The following is a 22,152-nucleotide window of genomic DNA, read 5'->3' as shown; positions in this document are numbered from 1 at the left end:
ATCGGTCAGTCTCGGTTGGTCCACTGCTTAGATTGAAGGGAGGTGTTGTGGGAAGACTTAGAAGGATCCGGCGGGTGAGTTGGGGTCAGCGGGGTCGGGACTGGGAGAAAACAGAGAGGGGTCGGATCTCAGGGGTCGGAACCGGGGCTCGAGGTTGAGTACTTAAACTCGGGAAAGCTAAGATGGGGATTAGGGACTCGGATTAAGATTAACTCATGAGATTTGGGGTCGGTCGTCACAGAAAGGAGTTGCACTACCTTGAGAACCTGCGGAGTTAATCTCGCAGGGACTCGTTGGCCTCCTTCTTGCAGCTCTTGAGGTCCCAAGAATTCCTGGGATGGACGTACGACCCCTGGAAGTTCCTGACAAAGACCTTCTTGAGGCCCGCCTAGTCGTGGATGCTGTTGGGCGGTAGAAATTCGAGCCATACCCAAATGAACTCCCCTACATAGATGGGGAGCTACTGGATGATGAAGTAATCATCATCCACACCATTGGCTCGACACGCAAGTCGGAAGTCTTTGAGCCATACACCGGGGTTCGTCTCCCCAGTGCACTTGGCAATGTTGGTGGGTGGTCGGAAGCGCTGTGGGAATGGCACTTTCTAGATGTGGTGACCAAAGACCCACGGTCTCGGGCCGTCGGGGCTAGGGCTTTGGTCACCATACCGGTCGCTCGGTTGCCCACCACGTCTGGGGTGTGTTTTCTCGTACTCCTCGATAGGCCGGCTGCGCCCGCGCCGCCAGCGCTCGCCATCGTTTGGTGGTCGGCGGCGTCGTGCCAAGCCTGGCATCAAGTGTTGTTGACGCTGCGAGCATCACGGTTTGGCCCAAGTCGCTCGCGAATGCGCGAACGCCATGGAGCAAGTGTCGGGTCAGGCTGCGATGCGACCGTGGCGCCCTGCCCTGCTCGAGGTGGTTGTTGTACTAGGCGGATAAAGCGATTCACCTGGAACGGCCCCAGCGCCCCGATCGGGCGAGAGGCTGCGTGCCGCTGTCGCGACGCGAAGCTCTCCTCCTGCTGACGGCGGTGATCTCTACCAGTGCTCGGAGGTTCTAGTGGATTGCCTGCTCCTTCGGGTCGGCATGCTCGGGGAGGCTGCGCAGAAGCATCGCTGCGGCGGCGATGTTCTGGCCAGCCCAAGTGAATTGTGTGTGTGGGGGGGGGGTGTCTCCCCCAGCTAGGATGTTGCGTTGGACCTAGCGGGCGCGGCCTCGAGCGCTACTCACTGGGTTGCGCGCCGGCGTGGGTGGGTGCTGGGCCTGCCACCATTGCCGCAGCTCGTGGCTGTGCGCTTGCACCTAAACCAGGGCCTCTGCGTGGTGGTCCAATGGGGTGTGAGTCTGCTAAGACTCCACCACCTCCGGTGGTTGTCCCGGGGCATCCTCCATGGCACACTCCCAGGACAGAGGATGGCTGGACGACATGATGTCGCCGATGCCGGAGCCATCGCTCTCCATCTCCTCGTCGCAGAGGTCGTGGAAGTAGGCGGGAGCGTAATCCGCCATTCCCATGAACTTGCATGGTTGAGGGGGTGATGTCATGACCCTCTAGAGCCCCTGTGCGTACGCGTCCGTGGGGGACACGAGACCATAGGGGAACCAGCCATGTGGTGAGCACAGCGGAGACAGCAGGGTCCCTCCGGAGAGTTGGCGGAAAGTGTTGATCAGTGAGTACATGATAATGTCCACGTCACTCACCATGGGGTTCGAGCCCAACACGGACTCGATGTGGAGTGCAAGCACCTCAACGTTGAGATCGTCGAGCGGCTTGCTGTCGATGAAGGGAGCTCCTCCTCCCAGGGACGTCGGGGTGGCCGCCTCTTCGCAGAGGCAGAGTACACCAAGCTGATTGGCGACAAAGTCCAGACTTCCGAAGCGCAAGGTCTGGGATGGTGCGAAGACAAGTGGAACCCACATCCCACCGAGCATGGGCGCGACAAACTCCAGCGAGCCAAAGCAAATCGTGTCGCTCGATCTCGTCATGCCGAAAGTAGCGGGAAGGTGGGCCATCTGATGACCTGCAAAAACACGAACGCACGACATCATCTCCACAGACGGCGCCAACTATCGGTGCAAAATCTGGCCGACTTCGTAGTTTTGCCATGCGTTAGATCGGATATGGCCTAGCACACAATGACACAGGATGTATACTGATTCGGGTAACAGGCCCTACGTCCAGTCGGGGTCGGCCGGTCGACTGTATTCCTAAGTCCAGGTGCTCAAAATTTGCAGTGGGGGTACAAATGAGTGAGGGATGAGAATGGGGTGTCCAAGACCCGGTCGTGCTCTCGTCCGAGTGGAAGAGAGTGACGGGAGGCTCGAATGTGTGCTATGTGTTTGAGAGAGTCAGAGTCCTCCCCCCAGAGAGAAAGAGTGCGCCCCCTTTTATAGTCCAAGGGGACGGCCTTACAAGCCAGAGAGAGAGAGTGCGGGTGTCGTCCAGTTGTGTCGAGACCCACGTCGTCGAGTACAGTATGGCCTCCATCCTTGATTCCTATTCATCTCATCAGGCCACTCCGTTGTGGCGGGTAGATTGCGGCGGCACTGTGTGGGGCGTGCGCAGGGCGTGGTGCGGTATGGTTCCTCGTACGGTGGTTGACCTGGGTGCTTCCTCTTATCCATTCCACCTGCTCCCTGGGCCCACACCGAGTGGGCGTCCCCGGTAAATTATCCTAGTCGGCCCCAGCCGTACCTTTTGCGGGGAGTGGTGTGGTCAGTACGACACATCCCTGATCGGGGGAACTTGGTCGGGGTCGAACTGTGGTCCCAACCCGGACTGGACCCTTCTGGTCGGGGCACCGATTAGGCCTCCAGGTCGGAGGAGCCGGACGATGGTCGGATCTTGGTCTCAGCCTGCGTTGCGTCGCAGGGGTGGCCCAGGCATGCAGTATCGCTGCGCCTCTTGTTGGGCCAGGCATTGCGGGAAAGCAGGCCCATCGGGGACCCCGGGTCTATGGACCCATCACACCCCTTGTTCGAATCCTTGAGCATCAGATCAAAGTACTCGATGACCCTCTTTGGCTGTAGCAAAACTCCACAGCAGCCGATCACCCTCGGTTTCCCCTTCCTCGTAACTGCTTTCAATTGGTACAGATATCTCCACAGATTGAAATGGGGGGATTTCGAGAAATGCTTCACACAAATGGATGTAAACTGCGATGTCCAAGATGGAGTTAGGGTTGAGATGCACTAACTCGATCAGTCCAGTAGTTCGCTGAAGAAATCTCCAGTTAGGATCCCGAATCCCCACTCGAAGATCGATGCAAAGACAACGGCTTCGATCTTGTTCTCGGTGGGGAACTCCTAGCTCGCGGTCGCCTTCCACTCCACGAGGGACTTGGGTCCGAGTAGGCCACGGTCGACAAGGGCCTAGATCCGTTCCTTAGTCATCACGGATTTCATCCAGTAGGTGGATGGGTCCCATGCCTCCTCTGCCGCCATTTCTTCAGTTTCTAATCCTCGCGGCGCAGATCAGATGTAGGCAGGCCTCTTGGTTCTCATATGGCGGGTAATGGTTGCGTGGTAGTGGTGACTACAGCCTTCGGGCGGAGGAGCGATGTATGTGCCTTGCGGACGCGGCAGTGTGGCTTGCGGACGCGGCGGCATGGCTTGCGGACGCGGCGGCGTAACCTAGGGCTCTCTATCGTAGAGGCTAAAGCGTTGGCAGTAGTGGCAGCGCTTGGGGGTGAGTGGAGTGGACATGGAAAGGAAACCGCACCTCTTCGTCTTTAGAAGGCATTGACAGTGTAAACCTAGCGACAGAATTCGCAGGTCCCCTGGTACGACGCAAGCGATGAACGGAATCCGTGGATTTTTCGTTAAGTCTCACAACATGCCTCCGTGGCTCCGCCAGTCCTCCCACTCGAGGGTGGGCGCCTACTTCAGGTCGGTGTGCCTCCTTGGCTCCACCAGTCCTCGCGCTCGGGGGCTGGGCGCCTATTCAGGTCAGCGTGCCTCCTTAGCTCCGCTAGTCCTCGCTCTTGGGGGCTGGGCGCCTATTTCAAGTCGGCGTGCCTCCTTGGCTCCGCAAGTCTTCACGCTCAGAGGCTGGGCACCTATTTTAGGTTGACATGCCTCTGTGGCTCTGCTAGTCCTCGCGCTTGGGGGTTGGGCGCTATATTTGGTCCCTTTTACGACGGAAACAATACATCTTATTCTTGACCATTAGACCGATTACTTTAATCGCTTCAATGCTCGGGGGCTATTCCATATGGAGTGCGTCTGGCGAAGCCCTCTATGTGCTTCCCTTCAATCTACAGGATGCCAGACATCCCAGAACTCAGCAGTCGCATAGCCATGTGTGTTTGGTCATACGCCTATGGAAGCTTCAATTTTTCTTCCTTTTTTGAGCACCGTGCAGCCTCTCCATCACTATGACGACACCACAACTTCAGCCGAGTGCATTACAAGCTTCATTACGTATTCATCAGGCTCCTATTCAACTCCACATTGCTTGAGGGTTTGAGGGATAAGGGTACCCACGGGTCCCCACCGACCAGGATACTGGTCTGCCCTGACAGGTGGGCTCGCCTGACCATGCTGTGCGGGCCAAGGCATAAAGATATGTGGAGTACAAGTCCGGAGGCTGGGCGAACGGATTCTACCCGGATATCATAGGATACTTGTTGTAAACCGACTCAGATTGCTTTCTATGTAACAACCGACTAGGATTAGATCCTATCCGATTATAACCCTAGGTTTTCAACCTATATAAGGCGGCCAGGGGCGCCCCCTGTCGGTGTTTTGTACCTGGCAACCTACCACGGGAGTACCTGGGGTAGTAGATTGGTTGGTGGGGAATCGTTATACCTGGAACACGAAGGTAAAAGCGATGACACAAGACACGAATTTATATAGGTTCAGGCCGCCAGAGTAGCGTAATACCCTATGCCCTGTTTAGGGAGTTGTATATTGCGCCCTGCGCTTGGATGTTGCGTAGCCTGATTGTTGCCTATTGATGATGGTTCTGCCGATCTAGGTACCCTTGCCCTCCTCTATATACTCCAGGGAGTGGGATAACTAGTCGGTTACAAGGAGGAGTACTAGTAGGATTACATGTTCTGAGTCCTAGTAGCATTACGGTGGAATCCTAGTAGGAGTCTGTCTTCTTCCTTTCTTGCGATTACTGGGGATCTATCCCCGACAAGCCCTCGAGCGCTTCATAGTCGAATGCAGCAGTCTTTGAGTAGTTTTAAGATCCTCGCCGAGTAGTTTTGGTGCTCTTTGAGTACTTCATCTGGCTGAATCTTCAATGTTTCTCAAAGCTGTCATGAGGCTATGGTGTGCGCAAAGCCTTGATCATCTTGATTCTTTAATCTTCATATATGGAGGGTGGCGAAAGTCGCACTCCATATGGAGTAGCCTCCGAGCCTTAGGTTGAATCGTAGAACCAGGCTGAGGGTCAATCAAAATCTTGAAATCTTCTTCTTTCAACTTGAAAAAAATCAATTGTTGGGTATAGCTTATCAGCTCCCGATCCTTGGATTGATTGAATAATCAACTCAATGATCTTGAATTTTCACGCAAGTCATCATCCGAGTAGTTTTGTGGCGTCCAGGCCCCGAGCTTATGCGCTAGGTGAGCCGGAGAAGCCATGTCGAGTATTTATTGGTGCTTAGCCCCCGAGCTTGGAAGCTAGCTGAGCCATTGGAGATATTCCGAGTAGTAATTGGCACTTAGCCCCCGAGCATGGAAGCTAGCGGTGCCTTTGGAGGTACGCTTAGCATCCTGGAGCGTCGTCGTCGAAGCTTGACCTGAAAGAAGAGATGCATACATTATGTAGCATATTTGTGGAATATTAAAACTACTAAAATTTATTCAGTGATCAATATAAACATTTTGTGTCATGCTCTTATTTTAGCCATATTTCTCCCGAGTAGTTAGCCTGTTACGTTTAGGCTCTCAGTCTCTGTTAGCCGCAGCCACTGCGTGGCCAGATCTTTATCTCTTGTACGTTTACGGGCACTGCCATTTGCACAGCTGAGATCTTTGTCTCATGTATACATGGCAGATGCTTCTAAGGCTTTCACGAATTAAGGCGTGTTCTGCTCAAGGAGATTAGTGACCTTAAGAGAAGACAAAAATGAGTAGTCGTCGTTGTGACAAAAAAGAGAGCGCGATTGTGCTCAAGAGTTTCTGCCCTCCAACGAGTAGAGCGCGTATTGTGCGCATGAGTTTGCTACCCTCCGGCAAGTAGTTGGCAAAGTGCAGCTCTGTAGGGTAATTCCCGTTGAGAGGCGTACACAATTAAGTAGTCGGTGTGTTGCCCCGCATGCAGAAGACCAGCCGGAAAATAATTAGGAAAGTGAGTTAGCTTGATTCGTGGACAATTGTCAATTAGGTCATGGCGGTTGTCGATGAAGCCGTGACGATTGTTGATGAAGACGACTAATCAGAGTCGATTCTGACTAGTTGTCGACGGTGTGAGGCCCCTCCCGACTAATTTTCTAATCGAGATGAGTAGTCACTGGCGAGCGTCACGGCGTAGTCAAAGTAGTCGTCGGTGAGTCGCCCATCGAAGTAGTCGAGATTGTTGCTGGCATGATGGTTGTTGGTCAAGCCAGCTAGTCGGAGTCGATTCCAACTAGTTATTGATGGTGCAAGGCCTGTCCCAACTAGTTTCTAGTCGAGATTAGTAGTCGAGGTAGTCGTTGGTGGGTCACCGAGCGCCCTCGCGAAGTTGAAGTAGTCGTTGACGAGGTAGTATGCGGCCGGATGTCGATGTTGCCATGAAGCACTTGAAGTCTTCTTGTACTCTTTTGTGTGTGCATAGCAACTTCAGGCTGAATTTTTATCTTCTTCACGCACCACGGCAGCATGTTTTCTCGGTCCTGACGATGCTCTGCTTTCAGACTTGAGTTCTAGCTTTGATCGGAAGGAACCAGCTTTGCGATCTTCTTTTTGCCTTGGGAACAGCAACCACACTACGATAGCCTGGCAGTCTGCTGATTGGTCTGCAGGGTGTAGTAGGGCAACTTCGCTTCGGACTCGGAGATGCCTTGCTTTGGTTTCGAACTTGATTACCGAACCCAATTCCTACTTGATCCCTGCTTGACGCGGCAGGAGATGCGTGTCGCCGAGTACTAAATCCACCATGAATTGTGTGAAAACAGAGGAGTAGCCCCCGATAGTAGTCAAGGTTGTCGCTGGCGCGTCGGCTTGCTAATTGTAGGTGTTGCCGCGCGAGCTGTAATCTTGATCGATGCGATCCTTGGTGTTGCCTTGTCGGATTCAACTTGGGTAGGGACTTGCGGCTTTCTGCGGATGGAATCGCTCGTGATCCAATTGTTTTCCCAAGCTTCTCGACTCTGCTTCGAATTGGAACTCGGCAACTTTCTTCTCGTTGAGTAAATTGATTTTGAAGATGAGGTCTTTCAAGCTCGCCTGATGATCTCGACGATCACCCCAACCTGGCACGCCAAATGTCAGTATTTTATACCCGTCAACCTACTATGGGAGTACCCGGGGTAGTAGATTGGTTGGTGGGGAATCGTCGGACCTGGAACTCGAAGGTAAAAACGAGGACACAAGACACAGATTTATACAGGTTCAGGCCGCCAGAGTAGCGTAATACTCTACGTCATGTTTGGGGAGTTGTATATTGCACACTGCGCTTGGGTGTTGCATAGCCTGATTGTTGGCTATTGATGATGGTTCTGCCGACCTAGGTACCTTTGCCCTCCTCTATATACTCCAGGAAACAGGATAACTAGTCGGTTACAAGGAGGAGTCCTAGTAGGATTACATGTTATGAGTCATAGTAGGATTACGGTGGAATCGTAGTAGGAGTCTGTCTTCTTCCTTTCTTGCGAGTACTGGGGATCTATCCCCGAATCCCCCGAGGGTAACGCACCTCAACCCAACACACACGTTAACTCTTCGTACCTGCGATCAGCAATACAATCCACCAGAACATAGGACTTAGGATATTACTCTCCGGAGGCCCGAACCTGTATAAACCTTACGTACCTATATTATCATTTGAGTTCATGGTCTTACGATCTCCCTCACCTGCAAATCTACCACCTGGGTAACCTTTACGTACCTATATTACCATTTGAGTTCATGGTCTTACGATCTCCCTTACCTGCAAATCTACCACCTAGGTAACCCCTAGTGGAGTGCCGGTCACAAAATCCGAAAATTTCCTATAATTTTCTAAAAAAATTAATTAAAGATTTTTATAAAATTTTATGAATACTAAATGAATTTAAAAGCTACAAAAGCAAGTATAACTAAATATCTAGGGAAACTCTAACAAAACAATGAAAATTAAATAATTTAACAATTTAGTTATCATATGGCTTCAAAATTAAGTAACTAAACTATATCAAATACATATAAATAAATACAAAAATTATTAGTAAGAAAAGTAAACTAATCAATGTGTAGTATATATTGATATATATTGGTAAGAGAAGGACCTAAAAAATGACTGAAAATTCATGTAAAAATATGACGACCGAAAAAAGTAATATATAAACTCCATATTCTGTAGTTTGCGTTTTATTCCAATGTTGAGAGATATTAATAATAATTTAGTAGTAGGGAGGACGTACAAGCATAAACATGGAAAAAACCATATATAACTATTACAAATTTGTAAGAGAATCTAGAAATTATGTATTGCTCCATTATAAATTTAAGATATATTTAATAAATAATTTTAAAAATATAAAATAACAAATGGAGCCACACTATTTACGCGGGCCACTTACTAATTGTATTAAAAAGGAGTTCCCGGAGCTGTTTACACTCTAACTATAGTTATAAACAGACTCGAGTTGCGGCCGAGATTAAGTTCGGCCAACTAAGGTGGAGATAAACTTGGCTGCCGCCATCATCCAAGAGTTGATGTCATCTTTGAATATTTAGGTACATAGTAATATCAGTGAATTAAAAAAGTAAAACAGTCTATAATTTGGGACGGAGGGAGTACTATTTTTTTTGGAAAATAATATAAATGGAAATACGATAGAAAGACTGAAAGAGCATGAAAATTAAAGAATATGATAACAATAGCATAATATCCAAGTATCCAACTAATTGCCACCAGCGCAGCGCAGCAAAAGCACTGAGTTGCCTGGGATCAAAAGAAACCTCTAAGATAGTCAGATCCTCAACCAATACATGAATCCATGACGTGCATCCTATCACGAACAAAACGAGAATAAAACAGCACTGCCTCCACCCTGGCCGGCGGCCCTAGAACGCGCCGAGGTGCACGGCCACGAGCCCGGCCAGGCCCAAGCTAGCCCATGCCGTGGCGCTGAGCCCGGTTGCGCCGGATGTGGACTTCTTGCCCGGCGGCGAGAGGACCGTGACCGGGGTCTTGGGCGTGGCGCCGCCGGAGCCCTTGGGAGTCGTGGCGGGGGTGGCGTCCGGGGTGGTGTCCGCGGCGTCCGGTGCCGGAGCCACGGCCGGCGCCGGCGCCGGCGAAGGGGTGGCCGCCTTGGCCGCGGCGACGTCCACGACGAGCTTCATGCCGCTGCTGCAGTGGCCCGCGACCCCGCAGATGAAGTAGTGCTTGCCGGCGGTCTTGAGGGTCACGGTGGTGGTGCCGGCGCTGTCGCTGCTGAGCGCCTTGCTGGAGGAGCAGGCGGCGTAGTCCGCCGCGCTCACCTCGTCCACCGTGTGCGCGCCGCCGGCGTAGTTGAACACTGAAAAGAAACGAAAGTTACAATGTGTCTTGGCCGCACATTTATTTCGTAGGAATGCGGCATTGCACTAAACAAAAGTTTTTGTATTACTGAAGCATTTTTAAGCATAACAACATGGTTTTACTGGGATAACGATCATAAATTGCACAGAGATTAGATAGCGAGAACATAAATTATAAAGATGATGCCCGAAAAGCAAGCAGTTTTATATGTCGCTAACCGAGACTGTCGCCGATTTTGAACTTCTTGTCGCTGGCCCAGGTGGCGTAATCGCCGCTGGTCGTCCAGCCGGTGGTGTCGCCGACGGTGTACTTGGTCGCCGCCGCCGCCGATGCGCAGCTCACAAGGAGCAGCGCCGCCAAGGCCAGTGACGCGCCACCGGAAGCCATTGCCGTAGCTGAGACCTGTGATCGATCGACCGAGCGAGCAAAGCGGAAAACGAACAAGCTAGGAGATCAATGCAGCAGATCCGAAGCGATCGAGATGCAGAGCCGACTGCAAAGCACGGGCCCTTTATACCCATGCCACTGTGCGAGCGACAGACTGACGGTACGTCGCAGCAGCTGGGAGTTGGTGGACTGGCTTTCGTTGGCGTTAGTTGGGAGTAGGAATTGAAGAAGTAGGAAGCCCTGACGATCTTACGAAATGGCTTAGAAACGACTCTACCCGTGACCAGTTTACCTGTCGAGGACCTTTACGGAAAAGGAATCCTCCATGGTCGTTGGCAAAGCTTTCTGCCGCCTTTTTTCAGTTGCGACATCTTTCTCATGGCGAACACGCGTCAGGCGTTGTTCTTGCAACGACGGGGGAGAAAGATGAGGACATTAATGTAAGCATGTAACTGCTGGTGGCTTGGCACTGTCACCACACCAGACTGGCCATCTATGTGCTGTGGTTGGCCATGAAAGGCTTGCAATGGAGGCTAACAGTGTCTTAGCTCCAACCTCCAAGGTCATTTGAGGCCAGATGTTTCTTTATAGAAATTAGAATTAGACAATTACTACTAGGAGTACAGTCCAATCCTTGTAGGCTGGGATCAAAGATGATCTGTGATCTACACTAGCTCTTCACATTTGCTTGGGTTAACGGCATGCAGAGGCACCTACTATGTGGACAATGACAGCTCCCGGAGAATGTGATGAGAGGTTGCAAAGTCTTTGAGGCGCATCGATCTCACCGGCTGATCCAACACGAACTTCGTGTACTTGAGACCTTGCAGCAGGCTTGCAGTAAAGCACACGATGTGACATGAAAGTTTGCAGGTAAGCTGCTACGTGCGAGAGATCTCGATCGATTGGGCCGTGATCTGAAGGCGATGAGATGAAACATTAATTTCGGTGCTTGCGGGTGGGGTTCTTATCCGAGAGGATTAGAGGATCAAACGTTGAAGAAGCTAAGGTACGTACCTAGCGATAGATGTCGATCTTTGATCCGGTTGGTCACTCACCAAACATGAATGAGACGAGTAGTAGGGTTTGCTCTAGGTTTGGTACTCGTACTAGAGCAGTTGTGTTTGTTGCTAGGCTGCTTTCCTTTGTCAAAGTAGCATGTGCTAGCTGCAGCCTAGTCTTGTTCGGATTCAGTGATCGTCAGGAATTTTCTTGCCGAGGAAGTCCTTCCAAATACTGGGCCAAAATTCAGAATCCCGTTGCTTTGTGGGCCCAAATACAGTGGGCTACCGGGCTCAGGCTTTGTGAGCCCCACTGTGAAGTCCTTTTGAGTCAAGACAAATGTGACAGATGGGCTAATAAATTAGGGGCCTGTTCGCTTCAGCTTATAAGCCGGCTGAAAAGCTGAAACGGCTGATTTTTTGTGAGAGAAAAACACTGTTTGGTGGCTGATAAGCCGACTAAATAAGTTGAAGCGAACAGGCCGTAGAAGTAGTGGTCGTTACTCGTTAGTACGTTTCCGACTAATTTTAGCAAGGCGCTAAACATGTATTCTAGGACAACTTATTTGGAATTAAGGCAGAAAAGCACCGTTCGTTACATCGGATAAACAGGGCGATAGACTGGACTAGATTTTACGATTTCCACGCAGCATCTCCAGATCAGCATAGTATCTTACGATGAGATTAAACGCGTTCAAAACATGGCGTGAAAAGATTTGTTCAACATGAGTAGGTTAGCTGAAACCCTAAGATATCACAAAATCAAACATCGGGGTCACCAGTCCCCACACAGGGTTTGTTGTGTACGGGAAGTGGGAATAGGTGCGTGCACAGCCGTGATATGATTCGTGAACCGAAAGAACGATCGAAGACTAACAACACCAAGAATCCCGTCATTTTCAGGCTAAAGCTAAACAGCACGTTCTTCTGCGGTGTCCATGCCGGCGACGATGTCGTGCACGGCGGCCGCGACGTCGCCGGCCGACGAGAGCTGCCACTCGTCCCCCATCTGTACAGCACAATGATCGATGGCAATTATTATTATCAAGAAGCCCATGTCGTCATAATGCTAATGAGACCATGTTAATAGTTAACACTCGCACCTTTAGACTGAAAGTGTACAAGGCCATCTGGTCGGCCGTGGTGGTGGCGTTGAGGTGGAGCGCGGTGAGGCCGCGGCGCTGCATCCCAAGAAGCAGCCCGAGCAGCATCCGCCGCCGCCGCCGCGGGGCCAGCACCTTCACCGTCGTGTGGCCGCCATCCGACACGGCCACCTCGACGTCCGCCACGCCCGTCCGCGTCGCGGGGCGCCTCTCGCCGCCGCTGCTGCTGGCGCCGTCGTCGACGTCGTTGGCCGCCTCGGCGGTGGAGTACTGGGGGAGCGTGAAGAATCCGGGGAAACGCTCGGAGCCGTGGCCGGCGGCGGCGGCGGCGGGGTGTCTCTGAGCCTGCAGCGATTGCAGGTGGTGCTCCAGCTCCTTGACGAAGTCGATGGCGCCTCCGACTATGGACGCCTGGTCACCCTGCCACGAACGCAAGAAATGCTGATCAGCTATTGCCCCTTTTTTTCCCCTTCCTTTTTGTGATCGTGACAGCAGCTAGCTAGCACATCCTCGTATGGACGAACAGTGTCTTCCACAGTGACGATAATGATTTGACGTGTGCCAAGTGGAAAGTCACGAGAAGCGGGCGCGCGTGTCTCGGGCGATGAAGAGCCTGAGGCGCGGCGCGGCGCGGCTCCACGTACCCGTCGTGCGTAGGAGGTCGGCATGAGGGCTCGCAGCGCGGCGAGGTACTCGTTCACCTGCCGCCGCCGGCTGCGCTCCACAGCGATGTGGTTCCGCCTCAGGCTCTCGGCCTCCGACGCGCTCCTCCTCGCCGCCGTCCCTCTCCGCCGCCGCGGCTTCCTGGTGACCGCGGGCTGATGATGATGCGCTGGCCACCGCGCGGACGACGTCGCCAGCGTCGTCGACGGCACGGGGCCGGCCCAGCTGCTGGTCGCCGCGCCGCCGGCCCAGGCACAGCAGGCGCTGCCATGCGCCGGCGGCGGCACCAGGAGCTCTCCGTTTTCCTGCACCACCACCACGCCCTTCTCGATGATTCCCTCGAACTCTCCGGCCGAGGCGACGCCATAGCCACCGAGGACGCAGCTCGAGCCGCACGACCTGCAGCACGGGACGCGGGGGTGATCTGGCGGGAACACCACAGCTTCGAGCAGCGCCGCCATGCCTGTCTCTAGCCTCTACCCTTCACAGAGCAATGCAGTCTGCTCTGCTTAGCTATTTGTGTGTGGCTCGGCTTCTCGGCATGGCGTCGTCGAGGCGAGCCGGCCGGCTATAAAGAAGGCGGGCTATGATCGGCCATGGGCGCGCAGAAAACAAGGGGTTTCCAAAACAAGGCTTGGTTCCCGGGCGCAGCTGAAAGCTGCATCTGCACAATCATATTACTGTTGCAAACTTGCAGTAGTGTGGAGGTGGAGCCACGGGAAATCGAAATGTTGTTTCCTGTCAGCCGCTGCTCCAAAGAGCCAAAAATGTCATGATTAGGACCCTCACTTGGCTGCAACTTGGCACAAAAACTGAGCAAGTACCTGTAAAAAGTTTTAGATTGGCATTTATCATTTATCAAAAATCACTTTGTTCCTTTGTATTTCAAATAGCCCAACGAAACGCTGCACCCCCATTAATAATAACAGATTTACTTTTTACCGTCCTGTTTCGCTCGGATATAAAAAAATAGTGAAAATAGTTGGTCGAGCAGTTTCAAAAAGTTCTTTCTTACTGTAGCTAGATTCCATTTGGTAGCTACCTATAGGTTAGTATCTGGGCTTAAGAACAAAGGCTAACTCAGTCAGTGGAAAATATGCATGCATACTTCCTCAGCCCTTTTTGTTGTAGATGGTCTTTACTCGACATAATCACACGTATGTATTCAAATATAATAGTTCTCTCGTGAAAAGGTGAGCATCATTGTTGTTCTAAAACACGCTCAAAGCTTTTTCAATATGAAGGGGATTGAAAAGTATTAGATGGGGTTGGGAGGGATTAAATCCCTGCAAGTTAAAATCCCCCTCAATTCTTTTACGGAAAGGATTAACTCATTAACCGAATAAGACCTCAAGTAGTAGTTCCCACATTAAATAGTTTTCTAATACTGTTTTATCATAAAGTACGGGTTCTAGAAACATGGCATGGATTAGCAAATATTAAGATTTGACCACCACGTTTAAAGCATAACAAGCATCACCAATAACGGTCAACACCCACTCGTAGTGCAGGACAGACAATGAATCCAAGAAATGACCTCAAGTACTCCCCACCAAGTCACCCGTGCAGCATTTAGAATGCAAAGCCGTTTGGTCCAAAAATTAAAAACACTACAGAACTCGACACACTAGTGTGCTTCTAGGAGGTTTATTTACAAGCTCATATCTTTTGAACGAACCATATAAGATAGTGCAAGTTTCTATTAATATAACAGAAAAAATATAAGACTACAACCCTGCGAGGCTACAGGCACGAAAAGAAGAGAAAGGAAAAAATAGCTCGACTCATCTGGTTAGATTGAGACGTCAATATGGTAACTACCCAACTTAAGACCGTTAAACTTGACCGGTTGAATTGAAATACGTACCACTCCACTCAATATGCCTTTACCAGCTCAGATATCGATGTCACGACCCAACAAAACTTAGGAATCTTGCAAAACACATGCCGCGCTGTCGCTAGTGAACGAAAACTAACAAAATTAGGCCAACTTTGTCAGTGTGTGTAAACCAATTCGTTGATCAGCTAACTAAAAACCTTGGAAAGATGCGGACCGGGCAGAATTGCGCCACGGCTCGGATCCCGCCGGCCGGCACAGGGTTTGCCATTGGCAGTTTGGCACCATACGGAAACCCGAAGAAACCGGTCAAAATCACTTCTGTTTTGGCGGCACTGCTGCAACCCTTTCCGCCACGAGCGTGGCTACATACGAACGTACTGATGCTATATATAGCCTTAGGGGGTGTTTGGATACGAGGTGTTAAACTTTAACAGTGTCACATCGGATGTTCGGATGCTAATTAGGAGAACTAAATATGAGCTAATTATAAAACTAATTGCAGAACCCTGTGCTAATCCGCGAGACGAATCTATTAAGCCTAATTAATCCATCATTAGCAATTGGTTACTGTAGCACCACATTGTCAAATCATGGACTAATTAGGCTTAATAGATTCGTCTCGTGAATTACACTTCATCTGTGCAATTAGTTTTGTAATTAGCCTATATTTAATACTCCTAATTAGCATCCAAACATCCGATGTGACAGGTGTTAAATTTTAACACTTGGTTGCCAAACAGGCCCTAAGGCTAGCATGTGACAGTGAAGTGACCCCAGTTGGGAACAAAGAGAGACGGTTAGTAGGCTCTAGACCGTTAATAGGCTTCTAGACCGTTGTTCAAAGCTTCACAGTTGGATTTGATGGCACGACGGGGACACAAAAATCACAACAAACAGTGGCGGCCGGCCCCCGACACACAGACGTTCCCGCCCAGCAACCCGCTACTTTATAGCTTTCCGAGCCCAAGATCAGGCAGCGGAGGAGGGGGGACATTTGGCTGGTTCTCCCGGCCCAAACGCACAGTCCAAACTCAACTCGCATCACATCATGGTCGCTGGAGACAGCTGACGAAACGCCTCGCCGTGTTTTCTCTTCGTCTTTCCTCAGGAGGTGACTCGTCGCAACAACGCTCACGCTCCCGTCTCCACTGCCGTCGATGCACAGTGCAGGTACAGCGGCAGCAGCAGTTCTGGGCTGGTGAAATGGGGCACGAGCGGCAGAGGACAGTGGCATCTCTGGGTCCCGGACCTCGCTGATCGATCGGTTCCATCGCCGTTCGAGTCACGTCTCCCAGTTCAAGCGCCAACAGTGAGCACCGAGCACGAGCAGGCACTGGCGATAGGCAAACCAGTTACAGATTCACGACAGATTGCAACCAGTTACAGATTCGAGTGTGTAACGGCCGTCTGGCCATTGCTTCCGCTTAGCCTCCGAAAAGGCTGCTGGGGAACAAGCTATGCCGAACCAAACAAGGTCGGTTAGAACTTAGAACACAGCAAAACCTTGGTGCACAGTCAGGCGATAACCCAGTCTAATCAGATGTACAAGGACGCCATGAATTTCGAATTTCTTTAGGCAAAATTGGCCTTCTGGAGAGGCTCCTTACATTACCATGAAACGTACAACAATCAGCTCTTTTATCGGATGTCTCCAAACATTCAACAATCTGTTTGCTATAAACTCCCCCTTGGGGCCCAACTCTCAAATATCAACATACCCCGAGTGAGCTCGATGCTTATTCGACACCCGTGAAAGAAAAAAAAAATAGGATAGTTGTATATAGTCTGAAGCCTACAGACAACTTCTTCCCCCACGGGCCCAACTTTCATGGCCTTAACCTTTTAATGTCCCTTTCACCACGATCGTAGTTCCTGTGCTCATGGACGTCATTTCTCCTCCGATTGTCAAGGGCTGGGGAGTGGTGTTCTTGGCTATCAGTGGACAGCTCGCCCTCTTCAGTGCTTCCCATCATGCGAGCAGCCCTCTGCTGATCCTCCCGGTGTGCAGGATGGGGCCAACTCTGCCTTCTCTCCTGCTTGACCTTCTCACCCTCAGCAGCCAACTCCACACCATGCTCCAGCTCCCTCTCGATCAGGTCATCATCATCCATGACATCAACCTTTCTAGAAACATCACCTTTAGATTTCCTCCGCTTCTCCAGGGCCGCTTTCACCTTATCCTTGTCTATCTTCTTCATCGCGTCCATCATCAAGGATGACATTTTGGGACCGTCATTGCTATTGGCAGCACCATCCCTTGCTTCATTCTGAGGCGTCTGGTTTGAGGTTTGCTTCTCAGGATGAGGGTGGTCATAGCCACGGTGGCCTGGCATGTTTTGCTGGCTCGACTGTCTGGATGCTTGATGGTGTTGGGCAGTAGATGCACCCACGGTTCCTGGAGCTTTCAGAGGTGCACGATGATTAGCAACGCTAGCGGGGCTCCTATCAGTATCATTTCCTTGCGATGGTGGTGGCGCAACATTACTTTGCTCATAGAGCTCCAAGATTTGGTTGCTAATCTCTGAAATAAGAAATATCATAAATAAATAGTGTCAGCATCTCTCCTTGATATCATGAGCATCAACAATAACATTTGAAGAGATACTGGAAGAGGCATCGACGGTGGCAAACAGCCATAATAAATCTGAACAAGTGACAAGGCCTAGCGAGACATTCTACTCAAAAGATATCGCTAGCAAAAATAAAGTGGCCATCCAAATTCAGGTGATTCACTGTCATACCCTTGTCTATTTCAGAATGTAATATGCTAAAAAAGCCAAAGATTCCCTTGCAGCATAGAATGCAAAATGGTGTCTTCACCTAAACTAGCTCCACAATCATTTTGAACACCATATTCGGGTGCTAATCTATGTGTCCCAAGATAGCTAACCAGCAGCAGCAACAGCTGCAACTAACGATGTTACAAAATACGAACCCTTACCAAAAATGAATACCCTAATAGTGCAGTGCAGGTATTCCCTACTGACTTTGCATCCAGAGACCAACCTTCCAAGTGCCGTGGGGTAACATCGAACTCTTGCCACCAGACCTTCTCGCCATCTGATGGAAGCTTGACTTTAAGAAACTTCGCAGCCAGGAAGATTGCACCAGCCGCAATATGGTGGGGCTTAAATTGCAGGCAAAGCGACGTGCGGAGCCTGTACACCCCTTTTAAGGCGTAGTAAATAGGCATATTTGAGGATTACTCTTTGTAACAAGAAGAGTAATTTTAGCATACCCATCATTGACAAAGTTCCAGGCAACTTGAGCAAGGGCATTTTCAGCAACCTTGAATCTCTTTATTGCTTCAACCAAGGGCTTGTACGGATGGTGGATATTCAAGTCAAAACCAAGTGTTACAAGAACAAGACGCTCCCCAAGTAAAATAAGTTCCTTCTGTTGTTCATATACTTCCTGAACAAAACAAAGCACAGACAACATCAATTTGGTTATGCCAGAGTAGGTAGGGAATAAAATTGCATCAAGCAGATCAGTCCCATCTTATAAAAAATTATCATGATTTACGAGAAGTGGCTTCAGGGGAATTGTTTGCAGGTAAAAACAAATATATCACTGTCAGTTGCAAACAATGAGATTACTAATTACCTAGAAACAAAAATATCAAGATGAATGCTCTGAAATCAATTCAACTATCTCACCTTCTGCTTAATTCGCTGAACCGCAGCAGGATCCTTTTTGTGGATGATCTCATAGGAAAGGAGTATGACATCCCTAAGAGGTCTTGGGGTTTCTTCAACTTTTCCCGCCAAGAACATACAAACTGTTGCAATTGTCTGCATAATATAATGAGCATATAAGTTTAAATTAACTGTTGACAGGAAAACATTATCCCTAGCAAGTTAAGGAAGAGTAAGCAATGTGGTATGAGATGAATACTTACAAATAAAAAGGAGGTATTGTCAACCAACTTAATTTTGATATGAATATAGGGAAACAACTTTTTTTTTTGCATAATAGAACAGATCTCAAATAGGTGAATATCCTACACACTACGCATTACCGTATACATTACAGACATGTAATTATATTAAATCCCATAAATTTATATCATAAGCCAGAGATTCATATTATACGGCACATGATACGACTGTGTAATCCTCCAAATGGCATCCTACATGCTATATGCATGTGCACACAGAGATCAGTACATGGAATATCTGCAAAGGTGAAGGTGTTGTAACCTACCAGTCTACCATCTTAGCAAAGATACTACATGCCACAAAAAAAAACATCTTTGTGTCTTCAACAAATGGGTGGTAACAGAACAAAATGCACAGATGACTTACCACATGCTATGATAGCACAAACTACCATGTAAGCTAAGTGATTGACAGGTAAAAGGAAAATGATTAGCGCTGAGTTTTACAATCATGCAAAAAAACACAATGAAATAAAATGGTCCGCAAACAGTATAAGACCATGTACATTTTCAATAAGACTTACCCGCCTATCATTTTTTGCATGAGATTGACGGAGGAAAAACCGATGACAGAACACTATAGCTGTAGCAATTGTAACTTGAGGCCTACATAAAAAAGGTATTTTGTCTTCAGAAGGGGAAAGTATATAAACTATAGAATTCATAAAATAGGACAGATACTGCTCCCTCCGTTCCAAAACGTAGGTCGTTTTAGTTTTGTCCTAAGTCAAACCCCTCTAACTTCGACCATATTTATAGAAAATTATATTAACATCTACAGCACAAAATAAATGCATTAACAAGACATTTCATAGTGGATGTTGAAGATGTTAATGCATTTTTCTATAAACTTGATAAAAGTTAGAAAAGTTTTGACTTGGTACAAAACTGAAACAACTTACATTTTCAAACGGAGGGCGTACATACATGATTAAGTAAGAACTAGTACTCAGTATGATTTGCTGAGAACTAGCGGAAACCAGACAAGCCCACTCAATGCAGCAATGGGAGAACAAATGATTAAATTGCCACTTGAGTAGCCGACAGACATTTTATGCATCATAAATTCTTTACCCTGTGCCTCCACAACACTGGGTAGATCTTGCATATTCAGAAAAACATTTGCCATCCTAATATTCTAACAAAAGTTTGCGACAACATTAAATTTTCCCAACAAATGTTGTATTTATACAGAAAGGGCATCACCTATGTGGCATAATGTAACTCGTGCTCGGTACACAGGTAGGCCACAATTCAAGCAGTATTTTTAATCGCTTGAGGATCAGATGGTCTTTTTTGTTAGGATTCTATCTTATCTATACCATTTGGTTACAATGATTGTTAGGAGGCAATAACATAAGGGACTGAGAAGCTAAAGGAAAGCAACACTCCATATGTTTTCCACGTTGCTGGTTGCTTTTTCCTCCTATTTTCTAGCTGCAACCAACCAATCTAACCTATTAATCCAATCCACAACTCTAGCCATCTTTCTCAAAATGTCAGTCCATAACAGTGATCTAGAGGTAAAAAATAAAGTTCCATATACAAGCACTACCGTGTAATTATAATTTGTACTGCAGATTGAAGCACTAGAATTTCCGTATATTTGTAAAGTACATGTGCAGTCATATAAGCATGTAAAGAGTTCTTCAGACAGCAGAAAATGCTTAGTAGGAAAAAGAAAATAGACTGCACTGAAATAACATGCCATACAAACATGAAGAGAGTAAGTTAAATGCTACATATGAAGTGGCTGTTATCTTTCAGGTATACAAGTAATGGTAAAATATTTGTGGTAGAATACAAACTTACACTTGAAGCCTCATTCCTAAATCCTGCAGGCAAATGCAGTATGTCTTGCGAAAATGAGACTCTTTCTTGAGATCAATGCCATCTCTCCTTGAAAAGGAATATTCTTCTATTTCTTTTCTACTAAAATACCACGAATTACCAAGTTTGCCACCTTCTGCATTTCTGCTATATGGTATTCTATATGGGCTATTTTCTACAATTCCATGATGCGAAGAGTCACTTGTCTGCATGGCATCCATGTAGGATGTTCCTCTTCTCTGCTCAGCAATCTGAAGAAAACAAGGAAGGTAGTGTTACTGTTTGCAAACTTAACGGGAACTAAGTACAATGGTCAGAACAGAAGTGGTAAAGAGCTGAAAAATAGAAAACATGCACCGAACTATATGTTTCAAATGTCATGTGACCACAAGTTATATAAAAACACAAAAATATGGCACCAAAAGGATGATAAAAATTGCTAAAGCTAGAACAAGTTAAAAAGTCTATCCATGCAAGTTAAAAATCTTCATTCATTACACGATAGCATGCAAATAATTTCATAAAACTACACTTCAGACCAGCTTGCAAGTTGTTACTTGCGACTTTCAAGGTGTTTCTTTCACACTGTAAGAATAAACAAATAACACGTGCAGAGCTGCTTTTCCTACAGATACTTGCTATCAAGTAAGCTTCGAGGTGCATATAAGAAAAATCCATTTCACCCAATATACATGAGCAATCCACCAACCAAATTGCATATTAAACAGAATCTCTCAAAACTAGGAGTGGCCCTAAATATCTACAGTGAAAGTCATTAGGAAAAATTCAATTCCATTTTGATAAATATCATCGAAATTACAAACCATTTCAGAACTACCTTTTAATGACCTTCCAAAGGTATTTTCTGAAAGTCGTGATCTCTCGATGATGTCGAATGAAATTTTCCCAATCATTACGCCTAAACCTCGAACCACAGAAAAAAATAGATTTAATCACAAAATTAGTGATTTTTCGATGCTACGGAAGGAAATTTTCCACATCATGACGTCCAAACCTCGAACCACAGAAAAAATAAAAAATTATCACAAAATTTGCCCACAGTTGTGATCAAAGTTCCATCAAAATTTTACAACAGAATTTTTCCAGCAAAGTTTAGGGGCAGCGAAATCAGACTCCGTAACAAGGAACCCTAGATTACTCGCGCCAACCACGCAACATAACCAAATAACTGCTCCTCGCAGCACCCGATCTAACGATGAACGAGTAAGTCATAAGCACCTAGAACCGAAGAAGCAATTCGAACGAAAGATAAGTGGAACGGGATCGGATCGGATCGGATCATAATAACCTGAGAAGTCGATACGAGCCCTCCTCGCGCGCAGGGGTTCGCTGATGCGCGCGGCAAGGCAGAGCGGAACGAACCGGATAAGCGCCGCCGGAGGGGCGCGGCGGAGACGTTGGGCTGCGGCGGTAGAGGCGGTGGGGCGGCGGTAGAGGCGGTGGGGTGGCGGCGGCGTGTCGCGGGGAGGCTGCGAGCCTGCGTGCGAAGCGAGGCTGAGGAGGGGACGGAACCCTAGCCGGCTTTGGTTTTGTTTAGCTGGTCCCGTCTCGTCACATGGGCTGGCGGGCGGGCCGGACCTGGCTGGACTCCCCACGGTCCCACCCAAATGGAACAGAAAACTTTTAATACCCGACCCAGCCCGGATCTGTGGCGTGGAGAAGGCAGGCGGCGATGGGCTCTGGACCCCGGGCCGACATTTAGTA

The 22,152-nt window shown here is 48.5% G+C and overlaps 3 protein-coding genes across 5 annotated transcripts; all 3 read right to left on the bottom strand.

The window, feature by feature from the left end:
- Positions 1–8,978: 8,978 nt before the first annotated feature.
- Positions 8,979–10,165, bottom strand: LOC101763511 (blue copper protein). Its single transcript, XM_004964899.3, has 2 exons — positions 9,882–10,165; positions 8,979–9,661 (listed from the first exon to the last, which is right to left on the bottom strand). The coding sequence occupies exons 1-2, from the start codon at positions 10,048–10,050 to the stop codon at positions 9,207–9,209; spliced, it is 624 nt and encodes a 207-aa protein (XP_004964956.1). The 5' UTR covers positions 10,051–10,165; the 3' UTR covers positions 8,979–9,206.
- A 1,555-nt stretch (positions 10,166–11,720) lies between these two features.
- LOC101780000 (transcription factor bHLH94) lies at positions 11,721–13,396 on the bottom strand. The gene is made up of 3 exons (XM_004966738.2): positions 12,799–13,396; positions 12,155–12,574; positions 11,721–12,060 (listed from the first exon to the last, which is right to left on the bottom strand). The coding sequence occupies exons 1-3, from the start codon at positions 13,276–13,278 to the stop codon at positions 11,962–11,964; spliced, it is 999 nt and encodes a 332-aa protein (XP_004966795.1). The 5' UTR covers positions 13,279–13,396; the 3' UTR covers positions 11,721–11,961.
- A 2,802-nt stretch (positions 13,397–16,198) lies between these two features.
- LOC101762565 (cyclin-T1-3) lies at positions 16,199–21,943 on the bottom strand. 3 transcript variants are annotated; one of them, XM_004964897.3, is made up of 8 exons: positions 21,737–21,943; positions 21,266–21,352; positions 20,410–20,678; positions 19,122–19,203; positions 18,317–18,451; positions 17,896–18,071; positions 17,664–17,815; positions 16,199–17,178 (listed from the first exon to the last, which is right to left on the bottom strand). In XM_004964897.3, exons 3-8 carry the CDS (start codon positions 20,646–20,648, stop codon positions 16,484–16,486), a joined length of 1,479 nt encoding a protein of 492 aa, XP_004964954.1. In that variant the 5' UTR covers positions 20,649–20,678; positions 21,266–21,352; positions 21,737–21,943; the 3' UTR covers positions 16,199–16,483. The 3 variants fall into 3 exon arrangements, with proteins under 3 accessions (XP_004964954.1, XP_004964955.1, XP_004964953.1); XM_004964898.3 differs by having other exon boundaries at positions 21,266–21,346; XM_004964896.3 differs by lacking the exon at positions 21,266–21,352.
- Between the last annotated feature and the right edge of the window lie 209 nt (positions 21,944–22,152).

This window comes from Setaria italica, chromosome IV (genome assembly GCF_000263155.2).
Source record: "Setaria italica strain Yugu1 chromosome IV, Setaria_italica_v2.0, whole genome shotgun sequence".
Taxonomy (NCBI): domain Eukaryota; kingdom Viridiplantae; phylum Streptophyta; class Magnoliopsida; order Poales; family Poaceae; genus Setaria; species Setaria italica.
This window is presented reverse-complemented; position numbering and strand designations above follow the sequence as displayed.

Excerpts from the sequence above, each read along its gene's own strand:
- LOC101763511 (XM_004964899.3), bottom strand. The coding sequence starts at position 10,050 with ATGGCTTCCGGTGGCGCGTCACTGGCCTTGGCGGCGCTGCTCCTTGTG. Across the intron at positions 9,662-9,881 it reads CAAAATCGGCGACAGTCTCG|TGTTCAACTACGCCGGCGGC; the intron begins GTTAGCGACATA and ends GTTTCTTTTCAG.
- LOC101780000 (XM_004966738.2), bottom strand. The coding sequence starts at position 13,278 with ATGGCGGCGCTGCTCGAAGCTGTGGTGTTCCCGCCAGATCACCCCCGC. Across the intron at positions 12,575-12,798 it reads CGACCTCCTACGCACGACGG|GGTGACCAGGCGTCCATAGT; the intron begins GTACGTGGAGCC and ends CGTTCGTGGCAG. Across the intron at positions 12,061-12,154 it reads TGTACACTTTCAGTCTAAAG|ATGGGGGACGAGTGGCAGCT; the intron begins GTGCGAGTGTTA and ends TGTGCTGTACAG.
- LOC101762565 (XM_004964897.3), bottom strand. The coding sequence starts at position 20,648 with ATGGATGCCATGCAGACAAGTGACTCTTCGCATCATGGAATTGTAGAA. Across the intron at positions 18,072-18,316 it reads TTCAGCGAATTAAGCAGAAG|GAAGTATATGAACAACAGAA; the intron begins GTGAGATAGTTG and ends TGTTTTGTTCAG. Across the intron at positions 17,179-17,663 it reads TACCCCACGGCACTTGGAAG|AGATTAGCAACCAAATCTTG; the intron begins GTTGGTCTCTGG and ends TTCTTATTTCAG.